The sequence below is a fragment of the Mytilus galloprovincialis genome, chromosome 5, assembly GCF_965363235.1.
Source record: "Mytilus galloprovincialis chromosome 5, xbMytGall1.hap1.1, whole genome shotgun sequence".
NCBI lineage: Eukaryota > Metazoa > Mollusca > Bivalvia > Mytilida > Mytilidae > Mytilus > Mytilus galloprovincialis.
The window spans coordinates 89,977,165-89,999,441 of record NC_134842.1 but is presented as its reverse complement, the minus strand read 5'-3'; the positions used below and the strand labels follow the sequence as shown (position 1 = coordinate 89,999,441).

At 32.9% G+C, this 22,277-nt stretch overlaps 1 protein-coding gene and 2 long non-coding RNA genes across 3 annotated transcripts; 2 read left to right on the top strand and 1 right to left on the bottom strand.

The window, feature by feature from the left end:
- The first annotated feature begins 253 nt into the window (after positions 1-253).
- LOC143076662 (ran-specific GTPase-activating protein-like) lies at positions 254-13,419 on the top strand. The gene is made up of 6 exons (XM_076252501.1): positions 254-521; positions 1,515-1,624; positions 3,018-3,175; positions 3,539-3,667; positions 11,799-11,873; positions 12,648-13,419. Exons 1-6 carry the CDS (start codon positions 507-509, stop codon positions 12,854-12,856), a joined length of 696 nt encoding a protein of 231 aa, XP_076108616.1. The 5' UTR covers positions 254-506; the 3' UTR covers positions 12,857-13,419.
- Positions 13,420-17,131: 3,712 nt separating this feature from the next.
- On the top strand, positions 17,132-19,945 carry LOC143076660 (uncharacterized). Its single transcript, XR_012978741.1, has 2 exons — positions 17,132-17,271; positions 18,993-19,945. It is a non-coding gene; the product is annotated as an uncharacterized LOC143076660 (long non-coding RNA).
- On the bottom strand, positions 17,270-21,715 carry LOC143076661 (uncharacterized). The gene is made up of 3 exons (XR_012978742.1): positions 21,286-21,715; positions 19,987-20,184; positions 17,270-18,282 (listed from the first exon to the last, which is right to left on the bottom strand). It is a non-coding gene; the product is annotated as an uncharacterized LOC143076661 (long non-coding RNA).
- Between the last annotated feature and the right edge of the window lie 562 nt (positions 21,716-22,277).

The following is a 22,277-nucleotide window of genomic DNA, read 5'->3' as shown; positions in this document are numbered from 1 at the left end:
GGGAAAGTCAAACTATTGTGCCGTGAAAACGGGAATTAAGCCGGTATAGCGGGCCACGGGAAATTACAAAAAAATGAGAATTGCTTAGGTACATAGTATAAGCGGGATACGGTAATCTGACAAAACAGTAAGCGGGATCCGGGATCAGAACCTCCCAAATGACACCCTCTTTAAAAGCTTTTTTTTTCTTTAGCGTAATTGCGGATAGTTCACCCCATTACCGCGTCCGATTCGTTATTTATGCGTGTTTCAAGGGAGATAAATCTTGTACTTAGAAAAAAAAAAGATGGGGATGACTTTTCAAAACGACGACAAAGGAAGGGACAATATTCAGACGATATAATAGTGGTTGTCTTATTTAATCAGAGGTCGAACTACATTTTTCATTATTTGTAGTATATACAGTTATTTCTGCAACATTTTTTCAGAGCGAACGAAGAGGCTTTCGAAAGCGCCATTTTCAGCATCCAGAAAACGTGAAATAAATCGATCCCCATCCTCTGAACATGGCAGATGATAAGGTAAAATTACTCTCGATTTAAATTTCCCTTCTTTTGTTCTATCTAAATGTGTAATTATTTTTGGGGAAGAGGAAAAGGATTTCGAAAATATATGAACAATTTATGGGAAAAGGGGGAGGGTTGGGAGTTGGATGAATTTGTCTGTAGAGCACACACCAAATAAAATATCTACAAGTATTACGAGACCAAAACGTGGACGATACATATGTAACCTAAGTCTTATTTCCAGGTATTTTCCAGGAGAAATTGCCACAGGGCACAGCAGTTTAACAGGATTACTGTTCGAGTGTTGCACAATTTGCAAAATCAAGATTTCATTCTAGGGTCCCCTTACTATTTATTTTTAAACATATAATTTTACAGCCTATACAATACCTCTTATCGATTCCCAGCTGACCCAAGAATCTATCCCGCTTGAACTTTTGATGTCATACAACAATCAAATTTCCATTGTGGCGTTGGATATTTTGTATTATGATGTCAAAATACTACAGGAACCTGTGTGATGTCCAGTAATGGCGGACAAATAGCGTTAAGGTGTATGTATTACAAATGTAGCTACAGGACCTTGTTTGACTTCATTGCAAACTAATAGTACATGTAATATGCATACAGGTGTTAAAACATCTATAGTCTTCAATCTTCAATCTTTGTTGTGATGACAGAGTAATCTCTCTTGTGAATTATCCTCTCTTGTAAAATAATTATCACTAATGTAGTTTCTCCTTTGTACTTATATATTGTAGGTGGCGCTTTAAAAATATTATAGAATTATATAAATGTATGAAGTGAAAAAAAAAGAAAAAAATGGTTAATTAGGTTATCAAAATGGCATGAAAAATTAAAAAATATTAAAACTTAAAAGAAATTTGTATTAAATTATCCACTAAAACGGTTTGTTTCATCTATAGACTGAATGTTTCCTATGACAAACAAAGGGGGTTGATGAATGTTTAGACATAGAAATAAGATATTTTCAATTGTTTATTACAGCATGATGACTCAGTTGACGAATCTCCAGAAATCCATTTTGAACCTGTGATAAAGTTACCAGAAATAGAGGTTAAATCATTGGAAGAAGAGGAAGAAGAAGTATTAAAGTTGTTAGTATTAAAAAAATTGCATATTTAAGCTCACTTTGTCCATCTGAAGTCTAGGCTTCCCTCCTATTTCCTATAAGGCTAAAAAAACATGTGTGTAAAAGAATACAACTTAACCATAAAAAAAAGTTAATTGTAATTTGTAAAACCTGAAAAAAGAAATGAAGGTCAGACAGCACTTGGATTTCAATTTATTTTTATTTCATTTTGTTTAGGGTACACAGTTTGTTTTATCACAATTTTTTAAAGTAATTATAACATTGTAAATATACTTATTTATTAAAGACATGTTTTTACCAAGAATAAGGAGGACTTTCATGGAAGATCAAGTACACCAGGGTATATTCATCATGCAGTGTTTTCCCCAAATATTTCATTTAGCATCCTGGTAAACAGGGGAAATTGAAATACCATCTTGTTTCTAAAAATTATAGCATCACATCCATAACATTATTTATAAGAAAACCACTTCAGATAGCATCACATTAAAAATTATAGCATCACATTACCATAATGCTAAAAGGTCCTGGGGAGAACACTGAACATGAATACTAAAAAGGAATGGGAGTGACATTCCCCACTCCGCAATATTTCCACGGGAGTCAACATCTTTTGATATTTTCCTTTAAAAGGAACAAGAAAAGTTGATTATCATTTAAAGCAAATGATGATAAAATATATTATTCCATAGCATGTTGATTTTGATAGCGAAATCAACATTTGATTGGTTGAAACTATCACACGTGTCGTCGAACAAAACATCATTTTCACCTCTGAGTATCATATTCCCCTCTGAGAATGATATTCCCCTCTGAACGTCTGATTGCCTTGTACGACGTTACTGGCGGTTAATGTTTAAATAAAATATTTAGGGTTTAATTTAAAAATTATTTCAAATCTTAAAACAAATAGAAAAGAATAAATAATTAATTTAATTTTACTGATTCTCATTGTGTATGTTGTGATTAGTTATAAAACATAACGAATAAGAAAACAATTATGTAAATTTTATATTCAGAAGTAAAAAAAAGTATAGGCAATGGAATAAAACATTCATTTTTCTTGGCTTCCTGAGATATGAAGATTTGTTCACCCTCGAAATATGATATTTCTTGGGTGAACAAATCTTCATATTTCCCTCAGGCACGGGAAATAAATGTACAATAGCTCACTATGTGGTATGCATTTTGCTCAAAGTTGAAAGTATGTCATAATGATGACCTATAGTTGCTACATTTTTGTACATGTAACTTCTACTTCATTAAAATTTGGTATCTGGTGCAAAACTGTCTCTTGGCAATCATACCACATCTTCAAATTTATTATTTTCATATTATTTATTTCACTGACTTTTGTTGAAGAGAGTTTTAGTAAATATATAATTTTACATTTTCAGACGTGCAAAACTATTTCGATTTGACAATTCTTTTGACCCTCCAGAATGGAAAGAACGTGGAACTGGAGATTGTAAACTGTTGAAGCATAAAGAAACTGGTTTGATACGTGTTCTTATGAGACGAGATAAAACACTGAAAGTTTGTGCTAATCATTTCAGTAGGTTTGAGTCATATTTTCCATCAAAGAATTCAATGAATTTATTTAATCATTACTTTAAAATCTTAATATGAAAAGCATTTTAGAAATTTTGGCCTGTGCTTTTAATCATCCATATTCCATTATTAAAAAAACTTAGTTAATCATTAGGTTGACTCTTTTAACTCCTTTATAAATCTTCAATTATTTCATAAAGAGTTGATAAATACTGAAAATTGGGGATATTCTAAGCAATGAAAATGCACAATTTTATTAACATATTTCCTACGAAAAAGAGTCAACCATCTTTAGTCTGCATATATATAGTGCTCACTTCTTGTTTGCATTCTGGAATATTTTTTTTAACTCTGTTCCTTATTGTAGTTACAGCCCAGATGGAATTAAAGCCAAACTGTGGCAGTGATCGTGCCTGGTTATGGAGTGTGGCGGCTGATTATGCAGATGAAGAAGCCAAGCCAGAAACATTGGCAATACGATTTGCTAATGCTGAAAGTAGGTCATGAATATTGATTTGTAAAATAATTTTGAAAGGAAGGTATCTACCAGAGAATTGAAAAAAAAGTTTTTGTCTTAACGATCATTGACTAATAAGTTCTCTTTGAACAAAAACCAATAAATGGTAATGCAAGATAAAAAATAATAAAAAATAATTGTTTCTAATATTAAACATGAGAATTATCTTCTCCATTTGGCTATTGTAAAGTTTCTAAGGGAAAATTTGAAGACTGGTCCAAGACATCCAAAGTTGAAGTTTATATAATGTTTTATGTTAAAAGTGCACTTTCCTGTAATGTTCTTTTAACCTCACATAGCTGAAAGATCAAAGATCAGTGCTACAGTAAACAAAAGTTAATTAGCAAAGCAAGTATTTGTACTTGACTTTGTCAGTCACTTTTTGACAACATTTCAATAACCATGATAACACATCTAAAACTAGGTTTATTTTCATGACAAACAATTTTCATGGCTATATTTCAATGTTGTAGTTTTTTTTATATTCTTCCATGAAGTCACAGGAATGAGTTGTTTTAATACATTATTATGAAGTGAATTATTCACAATATTGTGGCAGCCTTGAAAGCCAAAATTAACCTCATGCCAGTTGGTTTGGCTGAACTAAATTTCAACATGTTCAGGTCTTAGTTAGATAAACCAAATGATATGATATTTGTGCACATAAAATCTTATTCAAGAAGTTTGGAAAGCCCCCAAAAAAATAAAGTTAAATCCAAAAGGGGTCTTGGTAGACAAGCCTCTGGTCTTTGTTAGTCTTAGTCTTGTATTATTTTAATTTTAGTTTCTTGTGTACAATTTGGAAATTAGTATGGCGTTCATTATCACTGAACTAGTATATATTTGTTTAGGGGCCAGCTGAAGGACGCCTCCGGGTGCGGGAATTTCTCGCTACATTGAAGACCTGTTGGTGACCTTCTACTGTTATTTTTTCTATGGTCGGGTTGTTGTCTCTTTGGCACATTCCCCATTTCCATTCCCAATTTTCATCCTTATATTATTCACTTTTTGACCCTTGAGTAGGACTATAGAACAGCTATACTGTCTAAAAATCAACTTTCCTGTAATCTTTTGTCATTAAAAGCCTTTGTTGTACAAGGTAAAGAATAAGGAAGTATTTATCCTTTCTCTATTGCTTATAGCACTGGCCAGTTTGTTGGTCACTTATTTAATATTCAAGTGCTGAAGGTACAGTGTAAGTTAACACATCAAATTTGGTATGATGATAGTATAGTGAAGGGCGGACTGAAAATTCATGTTGAGTGTCACTTATATCTGACCTTTATATGGCATTCGTTCTTCAATTATCTATCAAGAATCAGTAAAATTGTGCATACAAATTACAACACAGACACGTTGATGAACACTTAACTGAAAATTCAAAATTAAAAAATGTAGCCCCAAACATCAGAATTCGCTTTATTTCATTGTGCTGTAAAGTCGTTATTAAACATATTTCTTACCTGGCAGGGGAAAAAAATCATGATTCCCTTTAAAAGCAGTGACAAAATTTAGTTTATTCAGCTGTTGTATAACATGAAAAAGAAACGATCCAATGATATGCATCTCCTGCATGAAAAGACACTGCAAATTTTAAAAAACATTGGCAACCTATATATAGCTACAATTAGAAAAGAACAGAAAAAATATTGAAGTGAATAGATGATACTTTTCAGCTTGCATACATACCTAAATTTTGGAGCGATGAAAGTTTAACTAAAAAGGAATTCACCTTTTAAATTCTGTTTAGTATTTTGTACTGTGAATTCATTATTGTTTGTTGGATACCAATTTTCGTTGGTTTGGTGCATATTAGTGAACCACAAATTAAAAATTTTAACGATTTATTATATTCTATAGGCTTTAATTTGTATGCAGAGATTGGCAAAACCATGTAATAAAAAATCTACCAAAATGCAAGTTTCCCTCAATCCACAAAAATTGGTACCCATGAAAAATAAATGAATCCACAGTATAATAACTATGGAATGATGATAGTATAGTGACGGGCGGACTGAAATTTGAATGTTGAGTGTCACTTATATCTGACCTTATCAATCATTCTGTCTATACTATTAGTCTGACAGTACAAATAATTCAATACACGTTAAAAATATGTAGATTTTATTGATAAGTAATGACTGTTTTTCAAATACCATTTAAAAAATCATTGCCCCTTTAGGTTTGAAATCCTGTTATTAAACAATCAGGGAGCCTCTATGGCTGAGTTGTCTAAGTGGTTCAACTACTGTTTTACTAGCATGTCAACTCAGGTTGTCTATTTTTCTGTTGATGGTTGGTGGTTCTCTCAGGGCACTCTGGCTGCCACAGAAATAACCAGAATGCTGAAAGTGGCATTCAACACAATCAATCATTTGCTGTTTTCATGTCTTCTGTCGATAGTTTTTTGTTCAATTTGAGCTAGAAACCTGTAGTCTTAATTCTCTTTCCAGTTTGAAAATAGTGCACTTATCTTAAGCACAAGACTTGAAATGTTGTATAAAGATATATAAGTATATTCAGATGAGAGAGTGTAAAGATATCTGTCAAATTTGGTATGATGATAGTATAGTGACGGGCGGACTGAAATATCATGTGGAGTGTCACTTATATCTGACCCAATCAGTCATTTTGTGTTTACTAACATCATAAACGTGACACTATGATCATCTCAAACACTTCAATGTTACAATTTCAAAAAAATATCTTCATCTGCAAGAGTGAACAATGTGTTTTATAACATTGTTTCAATGATTTAAAGAATTGATCAAAACCCTGTGTAAAGTTTTACTGATGTGTATGTAAAAAGAAAGATGTGTAAGGAAAAGAGGAAGGTGTTTAGAATATGATGTCAATGTCTTAGTTATTTCTGTTCGAAAATAAAACATTGTCTACACTTTTGAATGGATGATTTGAGGATTTCTATTTGTAGAAAAATAGTGTTTATGGTCGCTGTTACAACATGTAAACTCTTGATGCTGAAGTTTTGTCTCATTGAAGTCTATATATCGCATAGAAAAAGGTGTGTTCTATAGTGAGGCTTTCGCAAGCATTCTCCTATAATTCTCTTTTAACCTGATATAGTTAGAAGATAAAGGAAGAGTGCTACAGTAACCAGGAAGATAATTAGCAAAACAAGCTGTGTGTGCTTGACTTTGTCAGTCCCTTTCTTACAGACAGTGCCATAGTTCATAAAGGGATTAGGGAAATGGGAATGCCTTATGACTATTGGGTAAAAATACATCTTAATGGAAAACATGTAATCTGATGCTAATATAAAATTCCCATGCTTGAATGGAATGTAAACAGAAGGAAAACAAATGAAATGGATAGAGAAGTATTTATATTTAGGGTCAAAGTTCTAGGTCTCTCAACTCATTTGAAATTTTAACCTTTTTCGTTGATCGTTCCTGAAGTTGTTATGTTCAAAACAGGTTTGTTCTGTAATGTCAATCATCAAATTGTTTTCTGTTGAAACTTTTGCCTCTTTTTGGAAGAATTTGTGTTTGACTTGAATATCCTTAAATCTCTTATTTAGATTTAGCCTGTGCACTTACATGTATATATCTGCATTAGGTTTTATACCTACTAAGGCTACTTGTATAAAATTTTTGGTATATACTGATTTATGAAGGTATGAAATGATGATAGTATAGTGACGGGCGGACTGAAATCTCCATGTTCATGATGTTGAGTGTCACTTATATCTCTGATCCAGTTAATCTTTCTGACTAAAGTAGTTGTTGATGCATTTGTATAGTAATATTAAGAATAACTTACTGGTTGTGTGTGAACATTTGTGGGGTTTCTTTCCACAAATAAATCTAATGTTTGGCAACCCACTGTGAATCAATCTTTTTGTCCTTTCCCATTCTGCACCATTAACCAACAGTCAGATGCCCCAGACTACATGGACTAGTAAATATTGATTGGGAGTAGTGAAAATTTTCAAAATTTCATATACTAGTAGTCATATAGGGACAAATTTTAATATATATTTCAGGACAAATACATGTTTGTAATCTCAAAAGATTTTGGCGCAGACTGCTTTCCATTATAACATCTTCTGTCTTCCTTTATAATTTAGGAAATTTTAGGCCAATTAAAATAGTATGTGTGGTTCCAGTTATATCTAAAAAAAAAAGTTAGGGTAGGTTACTAGGTAGGTAGGGATTTTTTTTAATTTTATGTTTGATATTTACATTGAATCTAAGGGAGCAACATTCTGATTTTAACAGTGCTTAATGAAAAATAACAAAAAAATCTTTAGGGTAGGCTATTATTAAGACTAAAAAGTAGGGAAGGTAGGGTAACTGGAACCACACATATATTCTTATTTGGCCTTACAGATTGTTAACTTCAATATTTTCCCTGATATTTTCTGTCTTCCTTTAATTTTGTATTGGAACTAGTAGCCCTACTATAACTAGTGCAGTAATCCTCCACAGCTTTTTGTATGTACAAAAATTGAAAGGTATTGTTGAATAATGATTAATGTAGGTACAGTAAGATGAAATGATTTTGTGGTTTAATATAAAGTTATCAAATGTGGTATGATGATATTATAGTGACGGGCGGACTGAAATCTCCTTGTAGAGTGTCACTTATATCTGACCCAATCATACTGTGTTGACCTAAACCATTTGAAATAAATCAAAATGCTGATTACAAAAACATTCTGAAAAGTGATGTGTATATGCTATATGGTTGAAAAAAATATTTTGAACAGTATAGAGGAAAACCCTGTATCAGTATTATTAAATGTAGGAGGAAAGAGTAAAATAAAATATCAGCAATGTTTAGTATAAAGAAAGAACAAAAGTGTGTATATAGCATGAAGGAATATGTTTAGCTTTCAAATCTTTTGCCAATTCTGTTGAATAAATGTTCTTGTTGACACTTAAAAACTGTTTTCACGGGGTGATCTTAGGATATCATCCTTAGTAAAATTGTGGTATAAATTAAAACAAAACATTGACTCATTCATAAATTGATTAAGGTTTACCAAACATTTAAGCATGATTTTGATGGACTTCAAATGAAATAAAAGTATGAAGGAAGATTGTTTTATGATCTTTTATCTGGTACATCAACATAATGTTGGCTTTGAAAGCACTTCCATGTATTCTCTTTTAATTTCATATAGTTGAAAGATAAAATAGAAGTGCTATAGTAAATAGAAAGATAATTAGCAAAGCAAGCTGTGTGTACTTGACTTTGTCAGTCCCTTTCTGACAATAATTTTTGACCCTCCCTTCTTAACATACCTTTCATCTTCTTTTTATTCATATTTAAACAAATATATTATGGATTTTCAATGGAAAAGAAAGTAGGAAGGGTAACACCTTAACATAGGTCAAGACTAAAGTCACATTGGATTGATCAAAAGCACTTAGCATTACACATTTTGGCTCTGATCAACATACCACATCTTCTTATATCTATATTTCTATAATGATAGTGTAGTTCTATCTTTCAAATTTGGTATGATGATAGAAAAGTGACGGGCGGACTGAAATCTCCATGTTGAGTGTCACTATTATCTGACCCAATCACTCATTCTGTTCAGATTATTGATACAGGTTATTCAGTACATTGTGAGTGAAGAAAAAGATGAAAATTATAAATCAATCTTTTATTGTTAATTTATTATATCTTCCATCTTCCTAAATATTTTTTGAATAATAACTAATACCTGATGTACCCAGTAGCAATGAGGGAGTTCCCCTACCATCCCTAATTCCGCATCTGCATAGTCCTTAATCTCTACATTATTTATAACTAGTCAGTCTAGTGCAGTTATCTTTTAAAAGCAGCTCTTTTATTGTACAAGAATTGAAATGGTTTTGTTTAAACGAAAGTATTGAGGATACAAACATGACATCAGATCTATCTTCCATGTCTTTGTAAATTTGGTATGATGATAGTATAGTGACGGGCGGACTGAAATCTCTATGTTGAGTGTCACTTATATCTGACCAATTCATTCTGTCTTTACTTAGACCATTTTAAATACATGGAATATGCTAAGGTTCAGTCACTTATAGATTTCAATTATTTGTAAAATTGTGATTAAGGTTGTTGACATAAATTTATGATTGTCCTTGCCTTCAAAATTCAAATATAATTAAGAAGGCCCATTTTCTGAAGTGATTAAAAAAAATCTATTAGCTTAGAATGCACTTTCCTATAACTATCTTTTAACCTGATATAGTTAGAAGATAAAGGAAGAGTGCAACAGTAACCAGGAAGATAATTAGCAAATCAAGCTGTGTGTGCTTGACTTTGTCAGTCCCTTTCTTACAGACAGTGCCATAGTTCCTAGTATATGTAAAAATATTCTATTCATTCTCTTCTAACATATTTGCTTTTAGTTTACATATGGGATATTTGGTTTATATATAAGGAATAACTGTAAAAATTGTCTTGATAACCTCATCTTGTCATTATTCAGATAAGAGCTGCCAAGGCATTCTGCAGCAAGAAGTAATTTTTGATTTGATATTTCAAAAACTATGGTTCTATTATCTTTGGTCATGGCAGACACTTCAAGTCAGCTGATTATATGCAAGTCTATATATATTATTATATAATGAAGAACAGATGGAAGTCTATATTTGGAATGATGATAGTATAGTGACGGGCGGACTGAATTCTCCATGTTGAGTGTCACTTATATCTGACCTAATCACTCAACTGTCTTAACTCTAGCCATTTATATAAAGTGAATATAGTATTGTGACAAGCAGACTGAAATCTGCATGTAGAGGATGGCATAAATCTTAAATGTTGTCTTCTCATTTATGAAAATCTGTCTGTCCTGAATATAATATCTCAGAGTTTTTATATGCCTTTTATGGGACTTATATTGCTATACATTGTACCATTGTCTGTCATCATAACTTTGGTTAATAACTCAAAAAATTTAACTCAAAAAATTAAAATTTATATTTATTCTGATATGACTTTTAGGGGTTTGGAATTTTAGTCGTTGAAAAAGATGGAAGTTTCATGCCCTTATTGGGCAGCTCTTTATTTTCCTGGTTGTAATGCCTTATTTTGACATGTTCATGTTAAGTTTGAATGCACTTCCATATAATTTTCTTTTAATGTTCTATAGTTAAAAGATACAATAGAAGTGCTACAGTAATCAGAAAGATAATTAGCAAAGCAAGCTACTGTGCTTGACTTTGTCAGTCCCTTTCTTACAGTCATTCATTGAGAAATGGAATTATTCTTAATTAGAAATTTTTAACAGAATGGAGTTTTCGTTACAAACATTTTCCATCTAGGGGTTCATCTTGCCAGAATAAGAGATAAGCTCTATTGGTTGTGAACCTATATAGCTAGACATCTGTTGAATGATGATAGTAGTGACGGGCGGACTGAAATCTCTATGTAGAGTGTCACTTATATATCTGACTTGCAAAATAATAAAGTTACTGAAACTGTCTTGTCTCATATTAGTGAAAATGAAGGAACGTGTTAAATTCATTATTCAAAAAATCCCTCTAATGTATAGAGCTACTTTGTAAGTCACATCTAGGCCATTGGCACAAGTTTTGAGTAGAAATTACTTTATTTTTAGTTTTATCAATGTCAAGTTCAATCAAATTATATGTATTGCAGTATAGAAATAAAATATGAAATTGCATTTACTTATTAAAATACTACCAAGCTTTTCTGGAAATCAACCAATATCCAATCTTACTGGCAGGTCTGCTCTATCTACAAACTCCATTGAAAAAATACTTACCAACTTTTAATCAGTTCTGAGTTGAAAAGAAACTTTTTCCCCTGTCAAATATTTGGTATAGTTGGATGTTTAAATGATCAAGGTATTACAAAGACCAGATTTTCTGTCAGTAAATACTGTAAGGTTGAATTTGGTGACATTAAAAACTTTAGTTTACTATTTCAGAGGGAATGCACCTGAAAATTGACACATTTTGGTCTTTTGTGGATAGTTGTCTCATTGGCAATCATACCACATCTTCTTTTTTATATTTACACTTTTCAGTACGCACAAAAATTAAAGGTAGAGTCATTACTGACAATATGAACATCAGTGCTATCTCGTCACTATGATAGTTTATGTTTTTGTTTTCAGATGCACAGAAATTCAATGAAAAATTTAATGAAGCAAAGACGAGCAATGTAAAGCTACTAGAGAAAGAAAAATTAGGTAAGTTCATGTCATACTTTAACATTGCCTGCAAAGAAAGAAGTTGCTATGTCTAGACAAGACATGCTTTATCACAATTGGCATAGTCATGATAGTGTTCAAGTTTAAAAAAATTGTATGTTTTAAATCGCCTTACTGCCTTTGATGTGGGATGATTTGAATTGGTATGTTGTAGTTTTTTTTGGAGGGGGGAGGGGGGGGGGGGTAGTGTGTTTTAGTTTTTAAAGGTGAAAACTATCTTCCTGTTACAATACAAAAATTGGACCCATAATATTAGGTGATCAAAAGATGAAGGCTAAAAAGTATATTTGATACATAACAGTAGCTAACAAACATTTGAAAGCGGAACCAGATTATAAATAATAGGCAATGTAACAATACGTTTAGGAGGGGATGTTTCATTACAATCTAATTTTGAATGCCGGACAACAATTGTTAGCACTCCCAATATCAAATTTATTTCTGTAGCAGAATACTTGTGCTATCTGTAACAATGTCAAAACGATGCATAAGAAAAAAAAAAGAAAAAAATTGATTAAACTCTTAATTTCATGGTTGCAGCATTAAAATGTTATTACAGTCAACCTGTATTGAAAAGTTACTCTTGTGAAGTATCAGATATCACAGCTTAAAGGAGGTGACTTTCTAAAAGAGGTTCCAAAAAATTATGATTCTTACAGTGGAACAGGGTCATGGGGAAAATCTTTCAGTGTTTTCAATTTGTAGAGTTATTGTTCTTGAAGGTAATTATAGTATTTTCTTTTTAATTGACAGGAAGACTAGAGAATGGAGAAGGAGATAATAAAGACACAGATAAAGTGGCGGAGAAGTTGGGTGAGATGTCGGTGAAATCGGACAGTAGTGAAAACAAGGTGGACAATAAGACTGATGACCAGAAGACTGTAACGAGTGAAGAGAAAACAGACGCAAAAGACCAGAAAAAGGAGGAAGATTCTCCAAAAAAGACTGATAGTGTTTCGTGATATGTGAAGCTGAGGGGGATTGCCCAGCAATGTAAATCAGCTATTGTGACAAATTTTTAGTTCCTCATTTGTGGGAGGTAAACAAGAAGACTTGTATAATAAATTGTATGGCTTTGATAGGGATAAACGTTGTCATCGGTTCTCAAAGTTGATAATCAGTTGTTTAATCTGTCATCTCATAAACATGGGGGAAATATCATCTTATTTACGAAAAACTTGTATATTTAGTTGTATGTCTTGGAAAGGTAATTAACATTGTCATCAGTTCTCAAAAATGAAATGTTTTGACTGTTTAACAGTTGATATTGTTTAATTTGTCATGTCATAAATGTGGGGGAAATGTTATCTTATTTACGGGAAAAAAATCTTTGTTTGTTTTTCATTGGAAAACATGAGAACTATCCTTCAATTGTCGGATGAATTTATTACCATTTGATGCAAATCAGACCACATCCATTATTTGTATTCTAAGTTATTTCTTGTTATTGTGATCTACTGTTCATGATTTTATTTTCAAGTAATAATTGAATTATAAGTACTTACAAATAAAGATACAGATGTAAGAGTATTTATGTTTTTATTTAAAATTTTAGCTCACCTGGACCAAAGGGTTCGCATCATTTGCTGTCATGAGTAAAAGAAAATGATAATTCATCTTTTTTAGCTGCAGGACCAATTGAAACAAAATGAAGTCACAATTATCCATACAATAAAATAAACGAAGGATATGGATATCCATTCGTGAAACAAAAGTACACATACAAGACCCTGATTGATTTTGGAACATTCATATACAAAATATATTGAAACAAAAGATGAAGTTTAGTCTGTTTTGTAGCATTCGATTAATGATGCAACTTTTAAACAGTCCCCGACTTTCTGTTGATTATTTTTCAAAACCGAAATAGGTCAATAGATGTTTTGGTGTTGAGTTGCATAAGGTCGATTTCTATCCAACACAGCTCATGTGAAAGGGGAAAGACTAGTGATCCTTATAGAACACACATTGACTGATAATTCTAAATAATACAAAAATGTATGAATGAATTCTAAAATTAGGATTAGTTTTAAAATTATATAGATCTGTATTCCATAAAATCTTACCCTTGCTTTCTATAACAAGAGCTTTAGCAGAGGAATCTACAGGAAAATAAAAAAATGTGTTTAAAAATAGGAATGAAAGTTAACCATACTCTGGAAAGTGTAGGCAAGTACAGAATATGATGGGTGCATGCAAATAAAGTCCATACTTTGATAAGGGAAACCATCAAATGGTTCTGACAACAACAATACAAGGGGAAGAGAGAACAATATGATATGATTTTGAAAAAAAAATCACAAAAAAACAAGGATCTGTTCAGTAGCCTCATCATATTGTTCAGATTGTGATAAATTTTATATATTTGTACTTGAGGGTTTATTAGAAGGGGATACACATGTGTACAGCCACTATACTACAGTATACAATTTACCTGAAAAATCATTGAGATGAGGAAATGAAATAAGTGGAAGGAAAGTACTTCATGTCATTTAGATTCTCTGAAAGTTTCATAAATTTCTGTAGAGCTGTGCAGGAGCAGTTGCAGAAAATACTGGAACATATAAATGAACTCCCACCACTATACATAATCAGTTTTAGAAAGCAGGGGTAATACCTATTATTCCTCACTCTAAAATGATAGAGTGGGTTTCAGTAATGGTTGACAAGCTGTTTTTCAGATACCAGTTTTGATTTTTTGTCTCTTGCTCGAGATGGATGCTTATCTGGCAAGGTGACAGCATAAACTCTCTGTGTAAAGCTTAATATATATAGGGTAGAATACCTTGTACTTGGATGCCTTACTTTACATGATGTTTCAGTTTGACATGTGGCCATTGCTTTGTCCTCATTTGCAAGGAGTTCAGCAACTGCTTAAAAAATTGTTTATCTGACGTGTTTATACTTCAGTGACTCGTAAGTGAGTAATAGGATAACTTTATTTCATGGAACCGTGATAAGAGTTTAAATTTCATACTAAAATTTTGTTTATTCAGATACTATTAGCAGTACATGTAGGTCCACTATATTAGGTGTATGGAATTCTTGAAAGTTGAAAATGTTTGACGGACATGTACATGATAAAAGCATTTGTATGAAGAATCAATCCTGATCAGTAAAGCGGATGAGATGTTTCAGTGTGCACTCTTTTTAAAATAAATTAACGAGGTGAAAGATTGCCACTTTTAAATGGACAAAAAGGATGTGGATGCAAGCATGCATAAGTCACCTTGTAGTATTCAACAATGACCACACCATGTGTGTACTGAAAGCCCAACATTACAAAACGAACAATTTAAAGCAACCCCTATTTTAGAACAAGACTAGCATTGGATCAAGGCTCTTGACTAAGGACATGCCAATGAATAAATGTGTTGGGGTAAAACAGGTTTATGAAACCTCAACCATCCCCCTTAAATGTAACAATGGCTTAACAGCACAACATGACTACAAACCGTAAAACTATTTTCAAAGGGCTTGACTCATCAGATGGATCACAAAGACTGATATTCAAGAGATAGTGGTTTACAAGTTGTGACCGGCAGTTGAATAATTGAATCGTGGTCAATTAAGATTGAAGTTGAACTCCCTTACCATATCAGTCTATGGAAGAAGCATATCGATAAAACCTTTTCTTATATCACATAGCGATATTGTCTAATATCAATTGTAAATATGCAGACATTCCATGCGGAAAATGTTGTTTACGGCAACGAAAAATTAAGAAAATACTAATTTTAAAACTTAATGTTCAAATATAAACAACAATTGAGTCTAAATATACATGCAGAAGTTAGTTAGAAGCTCAAGTTTATGTCAGTGTAAAATTTGAAGTGCTGTGTTTTTCTTATATACATAAATAAACAATGCGATACTTTTAAAATATCATAGCGGTGTTTTTGTTATATCAATATTAGTACCGATCAGTATTAATATTAGACTGTTGTACCCATATTTTGACAATTTTACCTATTATGTCTGTTTTGTTCACGCATCGTTGTAAATATGACAGAATTTGATGAGACTGTCATACACGTGAGAGGTGAAGTTCTATAAAACCAGGTTCAATCCACCATTTTCTAATTTGAAAATGCCAGTACCGAGTCAGAAATATGACAGTTGTTATCCATTCGTTTGGTGTGTTTTATCATTTGATTATACCATTTGATAAGGGACTTTCTGATTTGAATTTTCCTCGGAGTTCAGTATTTTTTAAAATTTTACTTCTTAGTAGTATTGTATGTAAATAAGCAATTTTAAGACAAATTGTTTTTGGTAACATCTTACAAATTTCTCAATTGGTTTTGGAAGCAAATCTAATCAAATAAACAATGCCGTAATCAAATAATCAAATAGCTAAGTATCAAAATGATTGACCTGTACTTTTGAATCTCCTTTTTTTTTTTAAATTAGACCGTTGGTTTTCCTGTTTGAATGGTTTAACACTAGCAATGTTCTTGTTCCTATATAGCGTGGTGTTTGCTGTGAGCCAAGGCTCCGTGTTTAAGGACTTACTTTGATCTATAATGGTTTACTTTAAACAAATTATTACTTTGATGGAAAGTTGTCTCATTCGAACTCATGCACCATCTTCTTATATCTATAAATCTTTAAAATTTTCCCTTATAAATAACTGCTTTCCAGTCCTCCAACTTAGGAGATAACCGTATTGTATTTGAGGATTTGCGGGGGTAAACCGGGGGTTTTACTGTCGCAAATTGAGTTTACCTGGCGACGCGGAGCGGAGACAGGTAAACGGATATTTGCGACAGTAAAACCCCCGGTTTACCCCCGCAAATCCTCAAATACAATACGGTTATCTCCATTCTAGTGAAATCGTCTTTAAAAATAGTTAATATTGGAATTATTTATAGAAGTCATGTGACTTCAATATGTTTTCGAAGCGTCATAATAATAACCCTCCGACAAAATATAGTTCCAAGAAGAAAGTTTCCAAAATATTTTCAGACCACAAAATATTGTTGAATAAATAACTTGCTGGTAAAGATATATCAAATATTTTATTTTTCTCAATGAAATACTGTTTATAGAATAGTAATTTATAAAGTTCACGATTCAAACTTGAACAAAATTAATAACAAGTAAGATGGCGGCAACCACGGATGTTTGGTGTGCAGCACTTCTAAACTCCGTATAAATCACTGAAGAAGTCAATCATATTGGGTCGACAATGATCATTGCTGTGGTACATGGTAGTTGAAGATCTGAACGGAGGAATGGTTTATTTCAAACTGTTTGTTGTATGAAGGAACCGACATTCTGGTGTTGATGTTAGTGTTGTTGAGACACACGTTCTGCAACATGTTCATGTTGTACGGTACAGACGGAGGACAAGGTGGCGCTTGAAGATGTGCAGGTAAGACATTAGCAGGGTTTTGAGATATTGCAACAGTGTGAGAGGTGGCAGTTTGATTATTGGGTGATTTCCCTTGCAGGATTCCCGAATATTTTCTTTTTTGGGCTTCAGAAGAGTCGGCATTGTACGAGTCGAGACTGCTCTCACACTTGTGCCCTGTAATCTTCATGATTTCCCTATTGGAAACTCCAGCATGAGACAAGACAGTAACTGTCGTAGCGCGAACACAGTGGTTAGTGTACATTTTACTGAGTTTGGCTTCTGTAGATATTTGTTTCATCATGTCATTCAGCATTTTTTCTCCAACAGGCCGTGATGTATACCATGTATTATCATCCTTGTTTACTTTTGCCCGCGGTTGCTGGAAGAAATGAGTACTGCTTGTACACCTTTTACTCATGTATTTCTGAAATGCTTTAAGAGGACAGTTGTCATTGCCTGTTGCATACATACGTGGATTTCTTTCAAAGTCATCGTCTGTTTGATCCCCTTTATGATTTTTAGTTGTTTCTGACATTTGAAATTCAACATATTCTACACCGCGACTATCTCTTTGAATTGCAAAAGTGTTGTCTGCAAATTTACGTTGGTTTTCCCGACCACGCCTCCCAAAGCTTAGCATAATGTCAAACCAAACTTTGCGTTGTAGACTTCTTGGGTTTTCAAGAGACAACACATGTGAATTTCTTAATTTTTCGAGATCGCCTTCTGCGATTGAAGAGTGGTGTTTTGTTCTGTCAAGTCCCTCCCGCTGTAACTTCTTTAACATTGCAGTAAACATTTGGTTTGAGGTATAAAGCGATTTATCTTCCATAAGAGATTCTGGACGGTTATAGGGAGGGCTTCTTAAATGGCGGCTTATGGAAGCACGGATTCCAACAAAAGTACTTTTTGAGTAGAAGTTCCCATCAGTTGTCCTGACTTGAGTGTAAAATTCACGTAAAGAAGTGTTGAGCATTTCTGTGCTGAAGTTTTCAAAGTTGACATCTTTGTTTCTGTCAGCAAGCCATTCTAAAAAATAGAGATACAAAGGTTCCTTTAAGCTGTTTATTATTCTTAATGTAATTGAAGGACCGGTAAAGAATTACGGCTTTTATGTAACTTTAAGATCTGGAAAAATTATGGCCTTTTTTTTATGTGATTCGAGTGGAGTTACTTTAACATGCTAAATGTATTTTTAGCTTGACGTACATTTATTGTTAGGTTGCATATTAAAACCATATATTGTATTTGAGAATTCGCAACAGTAAACCGCTGGTTTTACTGTCGCCATTTGAGTGGTTGGCAATAAATATGTCTAGAGTTTATGTTTGACATCGTGAGTATACGAGTTTATGCTAAAGACAATGCAATAGTTTCGCAGACTTTCTCATTCATCACATTTTACGCCAATATATTAGTTAAATGGTATTTATTTTAATATGCTGCACTAGAATGGAGTAAACTGTATTTTATTTTAAGCTTGGCCTTCGTAAAACTTGATTTTACTGTCACAAATTATCTGTTTACCTAGCTCTGCTACGTGTCGCCAAGAAAACTGAATTTGAAATGAACAGTAAAATGTAGGTTTTACGAAGGCCAAGCTGAAAATACCGTACAGTTATCTCCTAATTTGTTTTAACTTAATATTGTACAGCAATAATTGTTCTCGTCTTGCATATCAAAGTAGTTATATATATATATAATACAGTAGTAATATGTGATATTTTTTTCAATTTCAGTAACAAGTGACGATCATATATGTATGGCCACACAGTGCTGGGCACTGCTACTGAGAGCATTTTGGTTCTGCATGCCTTATTTGCCGAAAGAGTTAATGTTGAACCACAACATAATCATGTGAACAGTGAAAGCAAGGAGATGGTGATATTTCGGCCTATTTAAAGATATAGAATATACGCAACTATCTTTTAAATTGAAAAGTGTTCTTTAAAAATTCAAGATGGTTTTCACGACTGTGCCTTCTAAAACTTAGCATTATGCATGTCAAACCAAACTTTGCGTTGTAGACATCTTTGGTTTTCAAGACACAACATATTTGAATTTTGTAGTTTCTCAAGATCACCTTTTGTGATTGAAAGAACAGGGAAAGCAAGGAGATGGTGATATTTGGACCGAGTTAAGAATATAGAATAAACCGCTAATATCTTTTTAAATTGCAAAAGTGTTTTCTGAAAATTTACATTGGTTTTCATGACCACGCCTTTCAAAGATGAAAATGAAAAATAGTGTGAAGATTTCAATTGTGCAAATAATAATGGTGGATGAATGATCAGAATATAGTGAGCTTTATTGGTAAATGAGAGTTATTAAAATGGAGACTGAATGTGCAGAAAAAGCTTTCCTACTTTGGATATAAACTTCCTCCTATACATGTACAATGTACATGTAGTTAACTGTATGATTTACAGAATGTGTACTTGCTGCATAATAGCAGCTAGCTGATTTACAATTTTGTGATACAAGATCTACATTAATGATGATGTACATGTTGAAACATGCGTCAAATCAATCTAAATAAGAGTATTCAAAGATATTGCCTGTTGCCATGGTTACATATTGACTATATATATATATACAACAATAGGTCAATAGCAGGAAAATATAAACTTTTTTGTATGATTTATAATCTCTAGTGGTATTTATCATTATAATGAAATTCATATACAATTTACATATCTTTTCTTAAAATTTTTTGTCCATCAGATAACGTACGTTTGAATATTTTGACTCCATATTTGGTCATTTTTTTGGTTCCTTTGCTGTTGGCATCATCTAAAATCAACTCCATTTCCTCATCATCTAGTTCCGCAAAGCGGCTTTGAAGAACAGCATTGTTTTCTTTCTGTGATTCTAGTATGTTGACAGCTTCTATCAAGTCAACATCACTCTCAGGGTCAATCAAGGGGTCCACTGCAACAGATAAACAAAGATACATGTACATGCTTTATCTTATTTGCAACAGTACGTTTGTAACAAAGCTTTTTATTTTTTTATTTTTTAAGGCGATTTTTTGTAACAATAATTGTCTTTGGAAGTTGACAAATACTTTGAATGGGTAAATTCCACTTTCTATCAGTTCGTTACTACAAATGTAAACTAATCATGCCTAATCGAAAGCAAACATTTTGATTTCCAACATTCTTTTGATACAATGTATTTCATTTCTCACAAGATAAACATTGAAAGTCACATTTTTAGCCTCAAAATGTTCTTTTTGTCAACATTGAAGCCATTCAGGCATTCTAAAGCATTCAAAGGGTATAAATATGTCTAGTTTTAGTTTATGTTTGGCATCATGAGTATACATATAACGTCACATTGTTAAGTTGCTAAAGACAATGCAACAGTTTCCCTGGACTTTTTCATTTATGTCATTTTACCCCAAAATATTTGTTAAATGCATATGGTATTTGTTTTAATATGCTGCATTAAAATAGAGATAACTGTATTGTATTTTAAGCCTTCGTAAAAGTTTAGAGACAATTGCACTAGAATGGAGATAACTGTATTGTATTTAGGGACTAGCCGGGTAAACTGGGGGTGCAAATATCTGTTTACCTGTCTCCTCTCCGCGTCGCCAGGTAAACTCAGTTTGCAACAGTAAAAACCCCGGTTTACCTACCCGCAAATCCTCCAATACAATACAGTATCACCCAATTTTACGAAAGGCCAAGCTTTAAATACAATACAATTACATGTATCTCTTATATGGAAGGTGGATTTCAGGTTTAAAAATAGTATTTTTGTGTCTCACTCCTTTTTTCGCAGCCCAATGTTATGCTGAATTAAAATGAAGTGGTTTTATTTGAAAATTTGCAAGTTTATATGTATTTATATATTTATTTTGACTTGCATGGAAAGGTTTATTCCACTTATTAAAAACATAGATTATTAAAGACTTTTAAGAGGAGTAACAAAAAAAAGAAAAGGGGGGGTGCATAACAGAAGAGATAAGGTGTTATGGAGAAAGCTGTGCAGGTTTTATTCTGCTTGAATTTGTTTGACACCTACGAGAAACATCAGCTGCAACCAAGTCCACTTCCATGGGATTTGAATTCATACTAGTAGACTGATCAGCTGTGCAATTCTCCGTTGACAATTGCAATATGTCGGCGTCGTCTGCTGTTGTGTTGACTGGTGGGTTTTCTGCCGTATCTGCCGTTTGGTCCTCTTCTAACCCTTCTAATAAACTTGTTTCTAAATTAAAGTTTGGCAACACTAAAGGCATTAACAAAAATAGTTCATTCTGTGAGTTATTCTCGTCATTCGGGTCATTGTTGTCAAAAGTAGAGGTATTTAGGTCAGCCATTGTTATGCAAAACAAAACAAGTGCGACGCGTATGAATTTGTTATGCGGTTGCGACCTAGTAAAACGTGAAATTTACATAAGCCTGAAATAGATATTGACCAATGAAATTGATTGTTTTAAAAATATTGCATTAGAATGAACAATCTAAATTTATGAATATAGAAAAGATATATAGATATAGGAAGATGTGGTGTGAGTGCCAATGAGACAACTCTCCATCCAAATAACAATTTAAAAAAAAGGTAAACCATGATTATAGGTCAATGTACGGCCTTCAACACGGAGCCTTGGCTCACACCGAACAACAAGCTATAAAGGGCCCCAAAATTACTAGTGTAAAAAAACTATTCAAACGGGTAAACCAACAGTCTAATCTATATAAAAAAAAAACGAGAAACGAAAAACACGTATATATTACATAAACAAACGACAACTACTGTACATCAGATTCCTGACTTTGGACAGGTGCAAACATTTGCAGCGGGATTAAACGTTTTAATGGATCCAAACCTTCTCCCTTTTTCTGAAACAATAGCACATAGGCGGATCCAGGGGGAGGGGCTGGGGGGGGGCGGCCCCCTCTTTTCGAGGGAAAAATTTGGTTGATTATATAGGGAATCATTGAATGATGACTGGAGCGCCCCCCCCCCCCCATTAGGAAAAGTTCTGGATCCGCCACTGTAGCATAACATCA

Bases quoted from the DNA above. Each gene is read 5' to 3' on its own strand.
- LOC143076662 (XM_076252501.1), top strand. The intron at 3,668-11,798 runs GTAGGTCATGAA...TTTTGTTTTCAG, and splicing joins ACGATTTGCTAATGCTGAAA to ATGCACAGAAATTCAATGAA. The intron at 11,874-12,647 runs GTAAGTTCATGT...TTTAATTGACAG, and splicing joins ACTAGAGAAAGAAAAATTAG to GAAGACTAGAGAATGGAGAA.